The sequence below is a fragment of the Tasmannia lanceolata genome, unplaced genomic scaffold, assembly GCF_043159265.1.
Source record: "Tasmannia lanceolata isolate RefF3 unplaced genomic scaffold, GAP_Taslan_0.1 ptg000013l, whole genome shotgun sequence".
NCBI classification, from domain to species: domain Eukaryota; kingdom Viridiplantae; phylum Streptophyta; class Magnoliopsida; order Canellales; family Winteraceae; genus Tasmannia; species Tasmannia lanceolata.
This window is the reverse complement of record NW_027518690.1, coordinates 33081650-33098835: the sequence shown is the minus strand read 5'-3', so window position 1 is coordinate 33098835 and position 17186 is coordinate 33081650. Positions and strand designations below refer to the sequence as shown.

Here is a 17186-nt window from a genome sequence, read left to right as displayed (position 1 = left end):
AGAATATGGTGCATTCGCTACGCTACAAAAATTTGCCCGGGCCAAGGCGGACAGAATATGGCGCATTCGCTAACCGACAAAAATTTGCCCGGCCCAAGCCGGACAGAATATGGCGCATTCGCTACGCGACAAAAATCTGCCCCCCCAAGCCGGACAGAATATGGCGCATTCGCTACGCGACAAAAATCTGCCCGGCCCAAGCCGGACAGAATATGCGCATTCGCTACACGACAAAAATCTGCCCGGCCCAAGCCGGACAGAATATGGCACATTCGCTAACCGACAAAAATCTGCCCGGCCCAAGCCGGACAGAATATGGCGCATTCGCTACGCGACAAAAATCTGCCCGGCCCAAGCTGGACAGAATATGGCGCATTCGCTACATGACAAAAATCAGTCAGGCCATGTTGGACATGACTTGGCCGGACAGAGTTTTCCGGACAGATTCCGCAGGCCAGACAGACGGCTTAGCCGGACAGACTTTCCCGGGCCGGACAAACGGCTTCGCCAGACAAATTTTCCTGATAGACTCCCCCCGTTCAGGAATATAACTCATCACACATCCCCAAATCACTACAATGACTTGGAGAACTAGGGGACAACTGATGGGGTATGAAAAACAGTAGCTAATTAGCTGTCAACACGTAGCCCCAGGGTGGCCCACCACAAATCCAGCGTCGGCCCAGGGGTAATCTGGTAATTACCTAAGCGTAGGTAAACCTAAACCCACAGGAGGGCCGACACCTGTCCTGGGGTAGGTAATCCAACCACCCCAGGCCTCTCTCTATAAAAGGCCTCTTAAGGCTCGGAGTAATCGGTAACAACTTCTGAACTATCACCCCTTAAAAACTCGCTCTGCACTCCTGCTCGTACTGACTTGAGTGTCGAAGGGCCTGTCCGGAGTAACGACTCCGGGTTGGTCTTCTGACCTCGTTTGCTCTTGTGCAGGGCTCCGCTCCTTCACCTCAGCTCCTTGGGTCCACAAGCCTAGCTCTTACGTCACTGCCGTATCTGTTACCGATTTTAGGCCTAACATAGCATAACCGACCAGGGGTCGAGGATTCAAAGATAAAATGAAATCGAACTGATTTCTAGCGTCTTACTCTACCGCTGTTGTGGAATTGCTTGGAAGAACTTCTCCATCTTGAGAACCGAGAGGTGTCCCACAAAATGAACGGTTAAGATTGCGAGATATACGTGTCTCACTTTTATAAAAGTGGGCCCCAGTGAAGGATAGCAAGGTCGACTACTAAAACTCTAGGGTTCCCCTTGATTAATCTCCACCAAGAACTCTTTTTTCTTCCATCCTCTCCAAGCAAGAGAAAAAAGAATCATCATCAGTTGAGAAGAGAGAAAGAGAAAAACCATGGAAGGGCAAGAAGGAAGTCAACAGCCTCAGCTAATTCTTGCTCACAAACTCTTCCTCCTCACACATCCTGACGTTCAAGACATCGAGAAAGTTCATCTCAGAGAAGAAGTCTTGGCTTCTGTAAAATCTCACGGTGAACAAACCACTCTCTCTATCTATCTCTCTATTTCTCTATTGTTTGTCCTTAACATTTTTATATTCTCTGTATGGGCGTAGATATGGCTCCTCTGTACGAATCTCTTGCCGCAGATTCGGTTTTGGAGTTGGATCAAGGGCTTTTGGACTCAATGAAGGCTAAGATTGATGAAGATCTCAAAAAGCTTGATGAAAAGTTAGTTATTTCTTTTCCTTTTTAGGGTTTTTGTAATTCTTAATGTTTTTAGAATAATGGGTTTGTTTAATATAGTTATCTTTTTTTTCTTCTAAAAGCTTATGGTTATATATGCAATATGATAAAAGAAATTTCTCAATCAAGTAATAAAAACAAAAGAAATCTAAGAGAGATATATGGGATATTTAAAAAAAAATCTGTATGTGAGAAATTCGTACCAGATTTGTAATTATTTATTTTTTCAATAGAGGGGATTTGCTTCGCGGAATTATCCCTTTTCTTTTTTGAAGGTTAATGAGGAATAATGGTATTTAGAAATTTCATATGTTGTTAATGTGTAGACTTTAGGATTAGAATGCAACTATTTTATGCATATCATTCGTGTTTGTGTTTGTAATTTTGGATATATTGCATTATAGTCTACCTTGGAATACTTTTTTTCCCCTTAGGCGGTACATTGCTTAATGTGTAGATTGCAATATGAATTTGTGTATTGCTATTTATAATCATACAATTAGTGGCATGTATTGTGTTGACTCCAATGTACTTTCCTTTCGCTTACTGGATGTATGCTCGTACTTGACCCAACCCGAGTGAGCCTACCTCAACAGATTGCATATTTACCTTTGGAACACATTGGTTTAGGAAACATATCATAGATGAGATAGTGAAGCATAGTGCAAGATTCTCAAGTAAATGAACACATAAGAACGTCGTGATTCTAGTACACCATTGTTAATCATGCGAGAAGTTTGATTCCAGGAGTTTGCATTTTATGGAAGTTCCGAATTGTGTTGACCCCAATGTACTTCCTCTGTCTCTTCTCTTTTTTTCTTCTCCTCTTTTTATATGTAATTCTCTTCTTATTTTTCTTAACACAGTATCAGAACATTGATGCTTTGATCCATTCATTTCTTCCCCCTTCTTCTTTCTCATGTTAGATATGACAATTGAAAACCCTAGATATGTATTGAAGTTCTATATTTTTAAACTAGAAAACCTCCACCTTTGACCTTCTTGTGGATAGAAAGCCATTGCATTTGTTTTTTTTGAATGATAGAAATCTACTGCTTTATTCGCGCTGATTGTTTTTAGCTCTAGTGGTTCCTACCTTGGTCGTGGATTTTAAGGTTTCCTGCCCCTCTTTTGTGATCTATGTGCTTCCTTATTTGTCTTTGTCAGTTGCTCCCCTGTTTGCTAGACATAGTACTGAGCGAAACTAAACTCAGTCTACTCAACATCATAGATATGACAGGGATGCAGCTCATGTTCATGAAATTGAATGGGAAAATTACCTTTTGTGGGCCAAGTCTAAGAAGGTAGCCCTAGGTTCCGAAGAATAATTATAGTTCTTAATTGAGGAAGGTCCCTATGAATCAAATACTTATATATGAAGAGTGAAGACTATGGGAGAAATATCAGATCATGAATTGTTTGTGGAATATCATGGAACTGCAACTCAATGCAAATGTGATGTTTTTAGGCATTGCTAAAGAAGTATAGGACACTTTCATGGAGATATACTCATGATGAAATATATATTGTTTTTATGAACTGTTAGAGAATATCATCATGTCTTAGCAAGGGAGTAAGACGCTCACCGATTGTGAGTACTATAATACTTCGAGTGGTATGTGAGCACCTCTGAATGTATATTATCCTTTGTCCAATGAATTGGAGTAAAGAGCCAAGAAAACTTTAGATGGCCGAACTCCTCCAGGTCTCAAGCCTGAACATCCTTTTCCTACAGGTGTTATTGGACATCTTTTTAATATCTTTTTCTTTCTTCATTTTTTTTCTTCAACTTTCTAGGTTTTTTCTTATATTGGATAAAAACACGCTTGCAAGTTTTTTTTGTTAATCCCTTTGTTCATTCATTTAAAGATTAGTGTGTTTTTGTTAAAAGTAATTTCATATTTTCCTTCTTTTGTTCGTGCTAACTTCATTTTTTTGGTAGTTATAAAAACGATGAGATTTATAATAGAAATGCATGTTAGCATTTCATTCGCTTAAAATCAGGCTCTAGTTAGAAAAAGTTCCCCGTTTTCCCAAAGGGAAATTATAAATGTGCCCCTTTTCATTACTTAGGACACCCAGATGCAGTTTACGTGGCAATCAGGTCGGTTGGATCCTTCCCATGTGAAGTAGGTCAGCCCCTCTGCAGTCACAGATACACTGCAGCTGGGTGTTCCAAGTAATGAATAGGGGCACATTTATCACTTCCCTTTCCCAAATTGTGTGCAAAATTTCGTACATCATGACTTGAATATTTTTGCAAAGTTCATACTTGTGATTAGATAGTCCTTAAAGCCTTCAAATAACATCATTTTTTCCTTGTCTGTATGACTTCTTTATCTACTCTTGACTTTGTTATGTCCTTCTTTATTCTCTTTTTATTGAAACCCATGACAACTTCATCCTTCGTATGTTATCCTAAAATTTCTATGTCTACTACCTTCTTGGTCGCCATAAGCTTTACCTTCGTAATTTTCTATTCTAAAAGGGGCAAATCTTTTCCTTTGCTTTTGGTCAAGAATCCTTATCATATGAAACATGGATGATTATTGATCAGATTATTGTAGCATAGATTAATTCGACTCTTTCACCAAGAACCCCTAGAGCTAGTGGTACATGATATGTGATTCCTATTGTACGTGATTTTTCGAATTGGCTTTATGAAGCACTTGCTCTTAGAAGTTGGAAGCCAGGATTATGCATCTTTGTTTTGTACTGTAAAAGTGCTACATAAGAACGACATTTAATTTTGATTTTCTTATTCATTTGAATTTTTTTTTGTCAATTTGCTGCTATTCAAAAACCTCTGTATGGCAAAGACATGTTTCAAAATAGTCGAGTATGGGAGATAAATATAAAGTCTTTGTCACCTCTATGTTGACTTGTTTCCCCTTCCCTACATATTATGAGATTGTCTGTTGGTTCTTCAACATGAACCCTCGTATTTTTGAACCAAAGTAACAACAATAACTGCAGTCTCCAATTCATCATCCGCTGAAAATTGTACGGTCTACATACTGATGGTCAAATAGTCATGGTAGATGCTGCAACATTTCTCAGCCATACCCTTCTTAATTTCTGCTACCACATGTCAGTACTTTTCACATAGATCTCCTATATTTGGCAATATGCCTTGAGTGTAGATTCAATGAGTGTAGATTTGCCCGATTTGGCAAGACTATTGGCCTAAGTTATAAATTATGTTTCGTTTGCCGTTTCGTTTTGGCGATCGGAACGGAATGTTTTGGTGTTTCGTTCAAAATTTTTCGCTCCGCTACGATGATTGGAAATTTTTTTAGTAGTTGAAAACTTGAAAATATGAAAAAATTCAAAAAAATCAGAAATTGTTAAAAATATATTAGAAACAATTAAATGAATTAGATATGTAACATTTAAGGAAAATCAGTATCTGTTTTGACCAGTGTATTTTTTTTGAAATGGCAAGATGAATTCATTAAAAAGGAAGGGGACCGAGGTGGGCCTCAACCAAAATTACAAGAAAATAAAACAACAATAACAAGAAAGACAAATGTTTTGACCAGTATATTGAAACTATATATATGTAACAATTAAGGAAAATCAGTATCTGTTTTGATCAGTGTATTGACCAGAGTGCCTAACAAGATGAAAAATTTTTAGAGACCAAATTATGAGATTTTTAACCTGACTTCTGGGATTTAATAATGTCTGGACATGATAGAATTTATGAATTTTTAAAATTAAAAAAAAATACCCCATCGTTTGGAAGTTAGGATTTTGACCAACCTGTTTTTTTTCTTTGAATTTTATACTAGAACTGGAAAGTTGAACTTTTATCCTTTTAGATTTGAAACTATTTTTAATATATCCAAAATGGGGGCTATTCTCTTATTTACATGTAAATCATAAGTAAATGGTACTTAAATGACGTTACATGTAAAAACTGAGAATAGGAAAGAATAAGAGGGGAGAACTAATTAGAGCCAAGAAGAAGAGAATTAAGAAACACTAGGTTCATTGAATTCATGTTAAAAAAAAATATAAAAAAATAAACAAAAGATGGGGAATTTCGGAAGAAACGGGGAATTTCGTCCGTTTCGTTTGGGATTTCGGATTTCGTCCAAAATTCGTCCGAAATGGACGACGGAACAGGGCGGAATCCAGAACAAAATAGAATATATATGCATTCCATTCCGGATTTTGTTCCAGAATGAAACGTTTCGTCCGAAATGGACGAAACGAAACGGAATTGATAACTTAGCCATTGGCCAAATCATTAGCGCTTCTAGGGATAAGCAAAAAAGAGAAGATGCTATTCCTGCGTAGGTCTCATAACTCGTTAATGAATTTGGCTAGTCTCCACAGACCATCACTAACAACACCTGGGCAATATAGTTTTGGCTGAATCATACTACATAGGGTGCTGTCACCGTTTTGATGTATCAATTATCAGAAGATGCAACATCTTGCTCTCATACATAAGAAGAGTGATCTCTCACCCTCGCTCACTTGAAACTTCCTCGATAGTTGATATGAGTGCTCCCAATCACGTTGTTGATGACTCATGTATTTTTCTTCTTTAGTTACACAAGGTTTGCATGTATTTTTCTTCCTTAGTTACACAAGGTTTGCAAACATTTTCTTATTTAGTTACCCAAGGTTTGCAAACATTTACATATAGGCTTAGCTTCTATTATTAGTAAGTTTTGGCCATCTTCATGTTCTTGGTCTTTTTTGTTTTTTCTAGTATTAAAAAGAAACTCCTTTCGTGTCTCACTATACCTCGCATTCAACCGTTTTTTTGTTGTTTACTCCATCTTGTTTCTTCGTGAAGGATCTGCTCTCCGAAACTAGTAACGCTTGATTAAAGTGTTTGATGTTTAAATCTCACAATGCCCCATTATGAGGTTCAATATCCTTGTTAAGGTCTTGGCTTTAGACCTTTAGATTGTAGTTTCGAGGATTGGTACCTAAAAGAAAAATATCCTTCTGGTCTAGGCATTGAGTTGTTCTTAATTACGACTTCATTAATTCCAGTCAGTGTATGGCACCAGACATTATTAGCTCTTGCTAGTGACAGTTTTATTAACAATCTTTTGTCTAATCATTCTATATGGTCTTCTTGTAATAAAGGTTCTGGTATATTATTATGTGATAGTTGCTGACTTTGACAACACCAGCAATTATCATTTGATCCTGTTGATGAAATTTCTTCTTATGCATCTCTTGATGTTGTTGGAGAAATGCATGGACATATAACAAATTGTGGACAAAGAAAATTATCTAGAAGGACAAGCAAAAATAGCTTTATGTTCTTACAACTCTTTTGACAAATTTTTCATGTCCATTTGCAAGCTAGTCACTACTAGCTCTCTTGAACAAAAGGATGAGTGGAAAACAGATACAACGAGTGAAAATTTGATTAGTGTATTGAGGATAGTGGGATATTATATATGTTGGCATTCACTTCCTGATCTTATGCGGTCATTTGTGTCAATATTAGATTGATCTTTGCGAAGAGCATATATGCTAGCTGCTAAGAATCATCATATACTTGAAGCACTCTACACTATGGACTGTTCTATTTGTGCAAAGAAGAGTGGAAAGTGAAACTAATAGATATGTATACACGGCATTAGTTAGGCAGATTATCCAGATACATGACGGGTCTGTGTTACGTTATTGTATCATGGTAGATGGATGCTTAGTTTCATGGAGTTGGGAGAAGCAAAGGTGGATGATGGAGAGCTGTTTCTAACATATGTTTCAAGTCCACCATTAAAGAAGATAAGAAAATAAAGTAATAAATATATTTCAAAGTCAGCAACAAATACAAAATGTGTTACAAAGGGATTGGCTACTTACCATCATAATTCATAACCGTAGGAAGAGACGTAGAGTAAGTAGAATAGTACGTAAAGGATTTTTTTTTCGTGGGGGTGGGGTTATGAAATAACCAATAGCTGATGCATTGGATGGACACCAAGTAGTTGATATTATAGCTCCATTACTGAATTTCCAGTTTTAGAGGGTGAATCTCTCAAGCTTGATCAACCATTAACGAGTAATCGTAATGTGGGTGGATGATGCAGGACAATACCTAATACCTACACTCCTAATGGGATTAATTAGGACAGTTTAGGGCTTACGCGGAAAAGTAAAAGAACACTTAACAAATCTAGGGCTGAATTAGCGCCTAATTAATCTATGGGCAGCAGCAGTAATGAAACTTAAATAGCATAAATAATTGTAAAGATTGTAATTACGCGTGAACTAAGCCTTATACAAATCAATCAAAGCAATAAGGATTCGTAAGATGAATTCATAATAGAAGGATTAGTCTGAAACTAGGCCTACGCATGCAACCAATTAAAAGAGCTAAACGATAATGTAAGACCTATCAATTAGATGTAACAAAAGCATGAGAAATTAATAATAATCAAGGGAATTGCTAGCGTCCATCGCAAAAGGGTTTTCGCGGCTGGTTTGTCGCACGTCAAACCAGCCACCTCGTGAATGAAGACAACAGCTTTTGTCTCCATTCACGAGGTGGCTGGTCTAACATGCGACAGACCAGCTGCGAAAAGCTTTTTGCGATGGACCTTAGCAAATCCCAATAACCAATGAAGAAAAACAAAAAAAAATGTCCAACAGCAGGAATTGGGTCAAGAGTTTTTATATGGTGCCTGACCGTCAAGTCCCTTGTGGGCGGTATCACCCTTGATGTTTGATCCAACAGCAAATCACTTTTTAAGATGCCGCTATTGGATCAAACATCAAGGGTGGTACTTTTATAGTACCGCCCACAAGGGACGTGACGGTCGGGCACATATAATTTCTCTTGGGTCAAAGCAGTCTAAATTTAGGTCGTAGGGGTATTTTGGTAATTTTTGCAAATATGGAAATTGAAGGAAACTGCTGTCCAGATCTTAGGTAAGGGTTTAGGTAGGTAAAAGAAAGGTAATTCTAGGGTTTAGGTTATGATTTGATGGTAGGTTTAGGCTATTGATCTTTAAAAAGGGTTTCCGAGCTTGAAAATGGTAAGAACTTACAATAGGGTTCAAAAAATTTTGAAAGTTGAGATTCTTGTGAATTTTAGGTGAGGTTTAATAACTAAAACAATCCCTCAAAATCTCAAAACAAGATCTTGAAGAACAAGGAAGATCTATGGATTTTGGGTTTTTCTAGTTTTAGGGTTCAAGAACAAAGAAAATAGAAATCTGATTCAGTAAATTTGTTTGTGCTGATTTGATTGAAGAAGTAGAAGAGAATAGGTGAGAGGAGATGAGAGAAGATGGTTCCAAACCACAAGAAGAAGAGAAAAGAAGAAAGCCCAAATTTCTGGCTTCAAGAAAAACGTCAATTCTATTCAATATTAAAAAAGTCCCTTACATTGCTTTCATAAGATGTATTTATAAGAAAAGAAACCCCTGAAGATAACTTAAAACCTAAGCACCTAATCTTAACCATTCATCTAATCAAAAGTAAACTAAATAAAGTTAAAAACATACAAAAAATAGTAATCCCGTAATAGGCATATACCACTCCCTCACTCATAATTTGTTCAAAACACATCCAAATCATGTGATCTTGGGCTTATTAGATAAGTAATTGAAAAACCTTTCTAATAATACTAAGAACACGCCAAACTGATGAGATTTGATGCCTAAAAAGTAGGCTACAAATAAAATGACGAAAATAGAAAGTAAATAATAAAAAAAACCCATATCTGTGGCCCATGCTAGAGTCTCTGCCATCAGTCTTGTCCATGTCTGCATTTGTAAACCTTGAATCCACGCCTATTGTTGATGTCCCCATCAGTGGATTTTCTTTCGTAGCTCATCTTTGCTTTATTCTGTTGATTGTGCTTACCTCCTCTATGTTTCTAGAGTGTGATATCACTATCTAATATGGTAAGAGATCAGGTTATATCTCCCAAACCCTCAAGCCTTAGGATATTTGTTCGACATGGATTGGATATTCTTTTGTTAGATAGTGGTAAGGATCCTTAATACCTAGGATATGGGAATACATTCCCTGTACTAAATTCACAATATTTTTTATCGTTATTTTAAATTTCAAGATCCCATCAAAGGTAGTGGCTAGAATGGAGAAACTTCAGAGTTATTTCTTTTGGGTAGGTAAGGGAAAAAGTTAAAGAAACGAAGGTTTCATGAATCCACCAAAGGGCATGTAAATCAAAGAAACAAGGACGTCTCAGAATTGGCATTTACAAACTAAAGAATAATTCACTATTGGGCAAGTGGCTAAGGAGGTTCGCAAAATTATTGGTGGAAAATATGGAAAGGGGGGCTTCCCGCGGGGCGGGGTTGGCGGTGGGGCTGATGTAGGAGCATGGGAATCTGTAAATCATTGCTCATTAGCTTAGGATTTTTTTCATTTGAAGCATTAGCCTATGGTAGTTTGGTAATTTTGAGAATTGTCTCATGTTTTTATCGTCTTTTGTTTTAAATAGAGATAGCTTGGTCATTTTGCTATTCTTAGAGGCCATTTTAGTAATTTGGCACTAGTAAGGGTATCTTTGTCATTTTACATGTAAGGGTGCCTATAAAAGGCTATTTTCCCACCAATTGTAATTAGATTTGGATTTTAAAAATTGAAATCAAATTTGATTTTTGTAGCTAGATTAGATCTAACAAGTTTAATTTTGGAGGGAAAATCTCTTGCTTAGAGATTTCCTTTTGCAAAATTCATTCAAGAGGAGAAATGATATTGGAAACCAAGCTTCTCCAATGTAATTTCAATCCTCATGCTTTTAGATTTTCATCAAAGTGTTTGAAGTTTTGCATCACCTTGCAAAGTTCCTCATTTTCATAATTTTTTTTGAATGGTTTTCATTTTCATCAAATTCAAAGAGAAATTGTCTCATCAAGGGATGAATGTGGATCTGATGTGGATCTGAAATGTGAAATGTGAAACCAGCCAAGAGATGAATCAGAAAATGCAAGAATCCGTGATGAGTTTAAAGCTGAAGGAAACGAGTACAAATTGGTGAAAATTTTCAAGTTAAACTCCTCGCCTAACACATAACTGTTAGTGAATTCTAGAATTCCTATTAGACATCTTTTGGTGGGTCTCAAAACTTGCACACAATCCGGAAATTTGAATAAGATTGCAGGCCTCAAATGCATATGACAACCATAGTTGTCAAACTCTTACGAGTCATACGAGTTAACTCTCGAGTCGAGTCGAGTCGCTGGGCTTTCGGGTCGAGTCGTACGGGCGACTCGCCTCTGTTGAAGACTCTTACGAGTCGTCTGGAGACTCTTACGAGTCGCTGCGAGTCGACGAAAAAAACTAAGACTCTTACAAGTTAAGTCGAGTTGTTGGGCCTGGGCCTTGTTTTGGTGGTTGAAAACTTGGAAGTTGGAACTTAGAAATTAATTATTATTTATTTGAATGGTAGGCAATTGCATTAAATGCGAAAAAAGACCAAGAAGGTCTACAGAAATAAAGAGAAAGAAAGAAAGAGAGGAACAAGCCCCACTGCAAGGGTCAAGGAGGAACGAGGTCAAATAGCTCAACTCTCGCCCTATAGACACCACACCATCTCTAGCTAAACTGTCCGACCACCATCAGCTGACTGCCTAACACGATGGGAAGAAATCCATGCATCCCCCACCCTATTTTGGATCTCTTCGAAGAAAGAGGCAAATCTCCAAGGGATGGAATGAGAGCCACTAAGCTACCTTATCACATTGAGCGAGTCTCCTTCTACCACTACCTTATTCAAATCTCCATTCTCAAGATATCTTATTCCTTAGTAGATAGCACGTACTTCAGCTTCATTAGTGTTTGCGACTCCAATGGGACCCGCAAAAGCCCATTTCATAGCTCCAAATTCATCCCTCAAGACCCCCCAGTTCAGGCAGGACCAGGGTTCCCCATGCTAGACCCGACAAAGTTCAGCTTCAAAAAACCATGTGTAGGAGGTTCCCAGTGACAATCTTGGGTCTTAGCTTGAACCACTACAAATCCCCATCCAGCCATACCATCAATCATGGGTGGATACAAATCTAAAGCAAGGAAGGGTTTTTACCCACGATTAAGTTCTAACCAGAACTTAATTATTTTTGTGCATGCAAGTTACAAGCATATAGTTATTTATATTTTTGCTTAGTGCTTTATCTATGTGATACTGGGTTATATTTTTTACGTGCTTCATTTTTTGATATATATTATATTTTTTCACCTAAACTTCTCTTTTTTCATTTTTTGATATATAATTATATTTTTTTCAACTAAACTTCTATTTTTATCCAAAACTCTTACGAGCCACGGGTTGACAACTATGATGACATCATAGTCTGAATTATGAGTTTGCAGGCCTTCAAAGCCAGTTTAAAAAAAATCTAGCCTAGAATGGACGGCATCCTCTTCTGAGTTTAAAATTGCAAGAAATGATGGTTTCCACAGTAGGAATTGTTTGTAGTTGAACATGTATTTAATGAAAGACATCGAACACGGATCAAAACTTTGTGTGTAATTCTGCTAGTTGCTGGAATTATGGAATTCCATTGAAGTAGCTTGAAAAATATCTGATTTTATGGTTTGGATCTTTCTAGCATTTGATGGATAGCTTCATGAGATGGACTTTCTGGATTGTGTGAGTGAATGGTACTGAAACATATCAATGAAACTACTCAATTTTGGCAGCTGCCTTGGACTACATAGTTGCTTGAACACCTGCAAAATTCGTGGATTTTTTTGAATAAATTCCTTCTCAATTTACCTCCTGCAAGTGGTGATTATTTCTGTGATATCATTTCCTCTTAGATTTGGTTTAAAAAATGGTGAAGCAAGCGGCTATGCTTGAGCAAAATTCCATTGGGCGGAATTTGTTCACCGCTCTGAGTTTTCTCATTGAGGTCACTGTTCAGATTTTCCCTTTGTGTAGAAAGACTCCAATTCGTACCTTTTTTTCAGGAACTTGAAGTACATCTGAGTGCTTTCAATTTAAAACTACAAGAACTTCCTACGGCACTTGCACAAATTTGTTCTATATCCAACAATTCCAAACTTGACCTTGTCCTGGCTTCAAAAATTCAAAACCCGAGCATATATACTTGCTCTTGGTTTTGTATTGGATGGTTGAATATCCATCTATTTGGATTTGGAACATCTCAATTTTGGATTGATAATCTTCGATTACAAAACAGTTCCAAAATGATATTGCATTGATCAGATATGGATGTGATCCAATCTTGGAACAATGGAAGGATTTTCTTGCCACCACTTTGGCCTTTGCTGAAATTCAGGTCCCATTAATTTGCATGCCATTACTTTAGATCAGTAAAGCCCATTGGCTGAAGTTACTGTCATCTCGACATTATAGCTACATTGCGGCCATTGGTACAGTTGAAGTCACAGATCAGCCCTCTCCGAATTCCTGGGCTTCTGCTAGGCATCCCTTCTATATCAACAACCTACGCTGCAAACACGTACTGGATCAGAATTTTATGTGCGTGGTGGTCTATTTGTGTATCACGCCCATTATACGAGTCTAGAGTTTGATTTAGATTGGGAAGGGGGGATGGAACTCATTTTTGGGAAGGTTTATTGGTAGATGGTATTTTTTATTTTTTGGTAAATCGTAGAGGGGTGAGAGTAAGTGAGTGCTATGAGTGAAGGGGCAATGTGTCTATTGTTTGGGAATTATGTCTTAGGAAGAATCTAATACAAATTAAAATTGATTGCTTGACATGCACTCTTAGGGGTTCTCAATAAGCGTTACATATCAGTTTGAGAACCTCATCAGAAGATTTGGACCCCAGATACCCAAGGTTTGTCCTCTACTCATTCCTTCTTTCAAAGTTTATTGGAGGAGAATGGTGTTAAATGCCATTCAAAAGAAAAGAAAAGAAAGAATGGTGGTACATCACCTCTCGCAAAGCTGTGGCGCACTTAGCTTCTGTGTAGATAATAATAACAAGGAAAATCAACACGCGTGAGAAACGTAATAGGAGAAGATTCGACTATCAAATAGGTACGTGCTGTGCTTAAAGGCGGATGAAACCATACATCATGTGATGTTCCATTCCCCATTTTCAAGGAAGTTGTGGTGTGCTATTCTCAAATTCAGTTGTGAAATTCATTCTTGATTTTTTTTTGTGGGGGGTGTCATTCGGTAGTGCCAAATCTTTTTTTGGGTCCTTCCCTATGTGATGGTTTGGAAGGAAAGGAATAAAGGAATATTCAATGATCATCACCATTCCATTGGAAGATGGCAACCAAAATGAAAATTGATTTGATCCAATGGGCCAAGAATTGCTAAGGCAATGCTGCTCCTAAGCCAATAAATAATGAGTTGGAGGACAGTCATATGGAAAGAGGTACTCGCAATGTCCCACAACCACAGTGGGAATTTAATGAGGACCTGGTCAAGCTTAATCACTACATCGTCACATTATCCAAGGAATTCAAATGCACCTGTGCAACCCCAAGGAATAAGAGCACATGATTGTTGCCATACCACGTACTGGATTTTCAGCCACATCAGCATTAGAGAGTTGTCTAGAAGTTGGCAAGACAGCTAGGCATTGGCAGGACTTGTTTGCCACATCATCAAAGAAATGAGCTACCTAAGCTGTACATAAGCTGTCATTAGCTAGGCATAAGTTGGCAGCCACTAAAGAGCTGGGATTACCTCTATTAATATAGGTGGGCTGTCATTTTTAGTGGAGTTTTTGAAAATTTGGAATTGGAGTGCTTGAAGAGATTCCGAGTGTGGTGTCACTAGAGTGCTGGGATTACCTCTACTAATATAGGTGGGTTGTCATTTTTAGTGGAGTTTTTTGTAAATTTTGGAATTGGACTGTTTGAAGAGATTCCAAGTGTGGAGTCACTAAAGTGCTGGGATTACCTCTTACTAATATAGGTGGGTTGTCATTTTTTAGTGGAGTTTTTGAAAATTTTGGAACTGGATTTCTTCAAGAGATTCTGATGCAGTGCCAACATGGCAGCCATGTCATGCCTAGGTGGTTTTGGTGGAGTTCCAAGGTGCATTCCTGCAGTAATGTTGCTTGCCCGTTTTTCAACCTTTTTTTTTACCTCTAAATGGCAGAATTATGGAAAGTAGTAAACTACAAAGTTGTAGGTATCTTTGAGATCTTTCCAACAAGTATTTTTGCTTGAAAATTGGACAAGAGGGTAGAAAGTTATGGCAGTTTTAGTGGACTGTGTCTGTGGGTTCCCAAAACAGTCAAAGTTAGTGAGTTCCAAAGCAATTAACTTTATGTTAGTCCCTAAGCTAACTAGTGGAGGAGCTTGAACGAATTTGCTTTGGTTTTCTTTTATTTAAAGAGTTAGAAACCATCTTTAGAGGGATTTTGGATGTTGATAAACTTATGTAATTAATGGAATATCAATTGGGTTGAGCTTTGTTCCCATTTTCTTCTTCTTCTCTAAGTTGTGTTCTTGATTTCTAATTTCTCTTCTTCTTCCCTCTTAAGCACCCGCATTATCTGGTATCAAAGCCAACAATACTCTCTTGGGCTAACTTCGATTTGATTTTTCATGGCGGCACGAAGAGGAAGAGGAAGGCGTGGTAACCAAATGATGGAAAATTTGAGAGATGAAAGAGATGATGAACTTCAAGCGCTTCAAAGACATGTTGAACAACTTACCATGCGTCTTGAACGCCGAGAGGCTCGTAGTGAGCGTGGTGGATCAAGCCGTGGAAGTTCTAGTGATGAATCCGATGTCAATCCCTTCACCAATACTCGTGAGGAGGCTAGGTTGGGAAGGTTCTATCGTGATTTTGACACCGTCAAGATTGACTTGCCTGAGCTTTATGGTCGTCTACAACCCGAAGAGTTTCTTGAATGGCTTAGTGTCATTGAGAAGTTCTTTGATTACAATGAGACACCCGAAAGCCAACGTGCCAAGCTTGTGGCTACAAGGCTTCGTGACTACACTTCAAAATGGTGGGATAAAGTTCAAGAAATGAGAATCCGGAAAGGAAAGCGTAAGATTTCTTCTTGGGACGAAATGAAGTCAAGGCTTAAGGAGAAATTTCTTCCGTTGGATTTTTCCTAAATTATCTTTTCTTAATTCAACAACCTACGCCAAGAATCCAAGAGTGTGTTGGACTACACCGAAGAATTCTACAAACTCATGGCTCGTAATGATATTCAAGAGGGTGAAGATCAACTTGTGGCATGGTATGTTGATGGTTTGAAGTTTTCCATTCGTGATGAGGTGGAAATGCACCGATCATTGAGCGTCAATGATGCTTTTCAACTAGCCTTGAAGGTGGAGGCTAAGCTTTCTCGTCGTGGTGCTAAAAAGTATGTGGATGTTCGTAGTCTCTATCCTTCTTCTAAAGGTGAATCTTCACATGGTTGAATTACAAAGTCAAGGTCCGAATATTTCAACAAAAATTCTACAAAATCAGCCCCTACACTTCAAGTTGGAAATCAGCCCAATCGCCTCAACAATTCAAATGCTTGTTTCAAGTATGGTCAAGTTGGCCATCGTTTCAAAGATTGTCCAAAGAGGCAAGTAGTTGCCTTCGGTGATGAAGAAAATGATGAGGATCTTGTTGATGACTCAAATCAGCCCATATATAATGAGGATCTTATTGATTATTCAAATCAACCCATATATGATGAGGAAGATGGCATACAAAATGAAGAAATCGAACCCGAAAAAGGAGAAAGTTTGGTGATCCAAAGAGCACTTGCTACACCAAAGGTTGAATCCGATGATGATTGGCTTCGTTCCGATATTTTCAAGACTCAATGCGAATCTCATGACTAGGTTTGCTCCATTGTGATCGATAGTGGGAGTTGTGAGAACATCGTATCTCATAAAATGGTGAACAAGCACAAGCTAAAAACCGAACAACATCCAAAGCCGTATCAGATTGCATGGTTCAAGAAAGGGTATGAGAGTAACTTTTTTCTTTCCAAGAACGAATTTGATCAAGAGACCAATGATAATGGTAAATTCGATGCTCTACATGTTGTTGAAACTTACAAGGAGTACGAGGAACTTCAACGGCAATTCAATGAATTCATCACCAAAGAAATTGGATCTGATTGCATATTAGGTGAACCAATGGATATTGAAGTGATGGGTGAATGGAAAAATATTATATCGATTTTTTCATCCAATTACATCGATCCATTTTTATTCAATCCTACATTGAAGCTCACAGTTGATATTTATATATTCAAACATGTTCAAAATCTAGACAAATTATCACTTCTTCATGGAGATAATGAAGCGGAGTTTGATCTTGGGAAGTTTCAATTGATGATCATTCTTCGATACTTCAAGGTTCGAGGGCGAGTTTTCTTGAACCAAGGAAGTTTAGCAAATTTCAAGATCATGTGGATGCCCCTTTTCAAGTGCTTAAGAAAATTGGGGATGATGCATTCAAGGTTGAGCTCCCTCCAAATATCAATACTCACACAACTTCAATGTTAAAGATTTGACAACTTATCATGGAGAGCTTAATGAGAACTC

At 37.9% G+C, this 17186-nt stretch overlaps 1 protein-coding gene across 1 annotated transcript in view; it reads left to right on the top strand.

Moving 5' to 3' along the window:
* Positions 1 to 1279: 1279 nt before the first annotated feature.
* The window catches only part of LOC143890029 (26S proteasome non-ATPase regulatory subunit 6 homolog), a 36368-nt gene continuing 20461 nt past the window's right edge, over positions 1280 to 17186 (top strand). The window contains exons 1-2 of the mRNA XM_077394536.1: positions 1280 to 1502; positions 1586 to 1700. Coding sequence (XP_077250651.1) covers positions 1367 to 1502; positions 1586 to 1700 — 251 coding nt within the window. The 5' untranslated portion in view covers positions 1280 to 1366. The remainder of the gene's footprint in view (positions 1503 to 1585; positions 1701 to 17186) is intronic.